The sequence below is a fragment of the Medicago sativa genome, chromosome 5, assembly GCF_051527215.1.
Source record: "Medicago sativa cultivar Bolivia chromosome 5, Bolivia_mono, whole genome shotgun sequence".
NCBI lineage: Eukaryota > Viridiplantae > Streptophyta > Magnoliopsida > Fabales > Fabaceae > Medicago > Medicago sativa.
The window spans coordinates 26645926-26649921 of NC_140753.1; the positions used below are offsets into that span (position 1 = coordinate 26645926).

Consider the following 3996-nt stretch of genomic DNA (forward strand, 5'->3'; position numbering starts at 1 on the left):
ATTCTTGCTTTTGGAAGATCAAAATTTGAAGGAGGTTAAACAGATTCAAAGCTAAAGCTAAACAAAACTTAAATTTAAACTCTGATTTTATTTTTAATATCTTTGTACGTAATTATCTTGTTATCAATTGTAATCAACTAGTACTTTGATGTATGGCGATATTATTCTAAAGATAATATGTATAAGCAATTCTTTTTCAAGACAACTAACTTAGAATGTGGGGTCGTCAAAGGTCTGAAACTAAGTCAAAATCATAATGAGATTGGACAAAGACGCGAAAGTTACAATCTCTGCTCATAAAGTCAATAATAGTTTTGAGGAATGAGGGAGAAGACACGATATATAGAGAAGTTGTGTACAAGAGGACCTTGTCAATGGATCATGTCAAGGAGAGAACACTAAACCGAACGTGAGTCACCATGATCCAGCTACCAAGGGAACTTTTACATAAACCCGCAAAAATTAGTCAAATAGACGTTAAGCACGGTAGCCCGTAGGTCACAACGTTAAAAAAAAAAAATTGATTTCTATAAAATTCCATTTATATTTGCCTACCTTTATTTTTTTGTCAAATCAACACATATCAAACTAGGTATGGTCACCATCCCACACATCTCCAGTAATTTCATATTTCAATCTCTTGGATTTAACATAGTCTACTATTAACACACTTGCATTGACATGGTGATATTGGCTTGGAAAAAAAAAACATAGTCTACCATGGAACATGATGAATTATTCTATTTCATAATTTATCTATAAAAAAACGTGGCAACCACTAATATCATATGTTCTTATATATGGTGTTCTTTTATTTTGTTCAAAGAAGTGTTATTCTATTTATAGACCATTCAAAAAAAAAAATATCTACTTATAGAGTATTTGGGTGTGTTTCGTTACGTTTTATATTATTATTGGTCTTTTTTTTACAGAAATTTTATATTATTGGTCTTGTTACATGAAGAACACATGTTCATATTAATTCATTAGTTAAAGATTTATTCAGCCTGTCCAAAAATTAAAACATTAATATAATATTAGATTATCAAAAAGATACAACTCTTTCTTCACAAAAAAAAAAAAGATACAACTCTAATTTAAAATTAAGTTCGTTCTTTCATTTTTAAATTAAGATGTCTATAGTTGACCTTACTCTATTCTTGTCTACATTTATACAAGTCCATCCTTTCGTTTATAAATATCTCCCAAAGTTCCTACTTCTTACCAAGCACAAAAAAAGAGTATAGCCAAGAATCCTATGATCTTATTTGGCTATTTCTCTACCCCCAACTTAACCATCACCGTGATCATGAAGTACTTAACTCTAGTTTACACTCATATAAAATGGGTATTAGATATTCTTACATATTATCCCTTCTACAAGCTTCATGATTCTAATTTTCCAGTAATAGGAGAAATGTATGATATATGCAATTATGAACACACCCATGGCTCAAAGGAAGATGTTGAATGTGCTGTGTGTCTCTGCAAAATAGAAGAAGGAGATGAGATTAGTGTATTGAGATGTGACCATATGTATCACAAATATTGTTTAGATAAATGGATTAGTTTCAAGAACCACACTTGTCCCCTTTGTAGAGAATCATTGAGACCAGAAAGGGCCATCACCGAGTTTGGAGCTGAAATTCTTTCATTTAATTTTTGTGTCATCCGTAGTGATCGAGATCGTGATGATTTTTGGCTACGTTGAGTAATATGTTTGTGATTGAAATTCTTTCATTATTGTTTGTATACAATTGACAAATTTATGCAAGATCTTATGATATTTTCATATAAATTTATCAAATCAACTTCTATGTTGGTAACTATATTAAGAAATTCTGGCATATCTCATTTTTTTTTTATTATGTAACCGTTTTTAGGATCAAATACATCTTACTAGGGTTGTAATTCGCGTTCTCATGCATAATGTAGTCTCCAATTGCCAAAATTCAGAACCCTATGTGATTTCAAAATGTTAATTTCCACCAATATGTAATGGCATAACAAATTCTCCTAACAAATAAGTAACTTAGTCGAATGGAATAACACATTTCCCAAAGAGGTAACTTAGTGGTATGGAGTAAGGCTATGTTTGGTAAAAACATCGGATGACTGATAAACTAGTTGGTAGCTTATACCTAATGATTGATGACCGATAGCTTATAGTTGATAGCTGATAAGCTATAAACTTGTACATTGACCTTATCAAACATACAAGACACCGAAAAGGTATTATGAAAGAGGTTCAAGACTCAATCGTGCTACTAACAAATTCTCGACCCCTTACAAAGTTAACTTAACACTATCAATTTGTCTATAAGAAATAAAATGAATATCTCCACTCCGCCTAACAAATATAACTATAGGAAGTCTTTCATGGTCACAATATCAAATTGATAGTACTTAGAAACACACAATGAGGCACATATCTTCAAAATGTAAGATTATTTTCTTTTAAAAAATTTCAAAATTGTATTCTTGTGTGCCTAAACCCTGTATGTTTGGTCTTGTGACCATTCAAGAATAGCCCATATAACCAACTATCACAAGCCGAAGTTTTAAGGATAAGTTTGACCAAATATAAAAACTTAATATGATTTCAGAGTCTATCAATTTCAGCCAAGTAGCAAGTAGAGCTTAATGGTGTAATGGAAAAACCAAATCACCCATAAATTAAAGATGCATACGTTTCTCATCTTACAAACCAATTTTATAAGAATGAGTTAGACAATATTTTTTTCCGTCCTAAAGGATAACCAACTATCGCCTAATAAGTCATAACTAACTAACTAATAAGCATCTTAAGCAATATTCAACAAATTCTAAAATATCTCAAACTATCCATAACAAACTGCTTGTTGGTAGAATAATTACAACCATGTATATTACTCAAATTCCATTATCATTAAATTAAAAATGTGACATTCAAGAAAATTCATTACATCATGTTAACATTGCTAACCATAAAATTAATCCAAAAATGTATAAAGAAGTAAATTTACATATGTATAAATAAACATTAAATACCTGTACCAAAAAAATAAAATCAAAAGCCTTTAGGACCAGATTGATCCAAAACCTGAGAATTCTTCTCCTTCATAGACAAACAATACTTAGCAATTTCTCTAAACTTAGGAACACTCCTAAGATCAACCTTTGTACCATCTTTTAATGTAATAACAATATCACCCCATTCACCAATAAACCTAGGAACAACCTGAACATCTTTGATAACACTATATGAAAAGTCACTTCTATCCTCACCCGTTAAGCCTGAAATAACACTCACTCTTAGGTTGGTGAACCTGTAACGTAGGTAAAGTGCACGTGAAACTGCTGCTAGTGTTAAGGGAAGCCATACAAGAGTGAAGCCGAGTAGGAGGTTGGTGATGAGGTCTCCGTAGTGAGCTCCACCGTCGAAGAAGATGGTTTCTGCATTGGGCTTTTGAGGTGGTGGTTGTGTGGATGTGGTAGGGGTTGTGGGCTTGTTTGTTGGTGAGGATGAGACGTGGAGTTTTGTGGTGAGTTTACGGTTGTGGGTGGAGGTGGGTTTGATGAGGAAGAGGGGTTGGAGGGTGTGGTTGTGGTGGTTGATGGTGGTGGTTGTTGGTGGTGATAAGAGAGGTGTAGAATTGCAAGCCATTTGTGTTTTTTTTGTTATCCGTTTGAACTAAACTTGGAATTTTCAGTGGATGATGATAAACACTTCAAAGTTCAATGAGTTTTTTTCTTTTTCTATTATGGTATTGGTTGAAAAATTTAGTGGGGTCCACCTTTTTAAGTGGTTGTGATTTAGCCACATTACAATTGTTTTATAAACAGCCACATGATGAGTATTTGACTTGATTATGGACCACTTGGTAAGTGAAGTGAGGCCCAATGGTTTTAATGTATTTAAATTTTTTAGAAAATTACTTTTTAGGCCTCTAATATTTCTCAGACTCAGTCATCCTAAAATGACCAAACCGACACCAACAATAGTTAAATGTTGTT

At 32.5% G+C, this 3996-nt stretch overlaps 1 protein-coding gene across 1 annotated transcript; it reads right to left on the reverse strand.

Moving 5' to 3' along the window:
* Window positions 1-1315: 1315 nt before the first annotated feature.
* Window positions 1316-3673, reverse strand: LOC146921402 (NAD(P)-linked oxidoreductase superfamily protein). The gene is made up of 2 exons (XM_085714838.1): window positions 3031-3673; window positions 1316-1485 (listed from the first exon to the last, which is right to left on the reverse strand). The coding sequence occupies exon 1, from the start codon at window positions 3644-3646 to the stop codon at window positions 3050-3052; it is 597 nt and encodes a 198-aa protein (XP_085570964.1). The 5' UTR covers window positions 3647-3673; the 3' UTR covers window positions 1316-1485; window positions 3031-3049.
* Between the last annotated feature and the right edge of the window lie 323 nt (window positions 3674-3996).

Bases quoted from the DNA above. Each gene is read 5' to 3' on its own strand.
- LOC146921402 (XM_085714838.1), bottom strand. From the start codon at position 3,646: ATGGCTTGCAATTCTACACCTCTCTTATCACCACCAACAACCACCACC.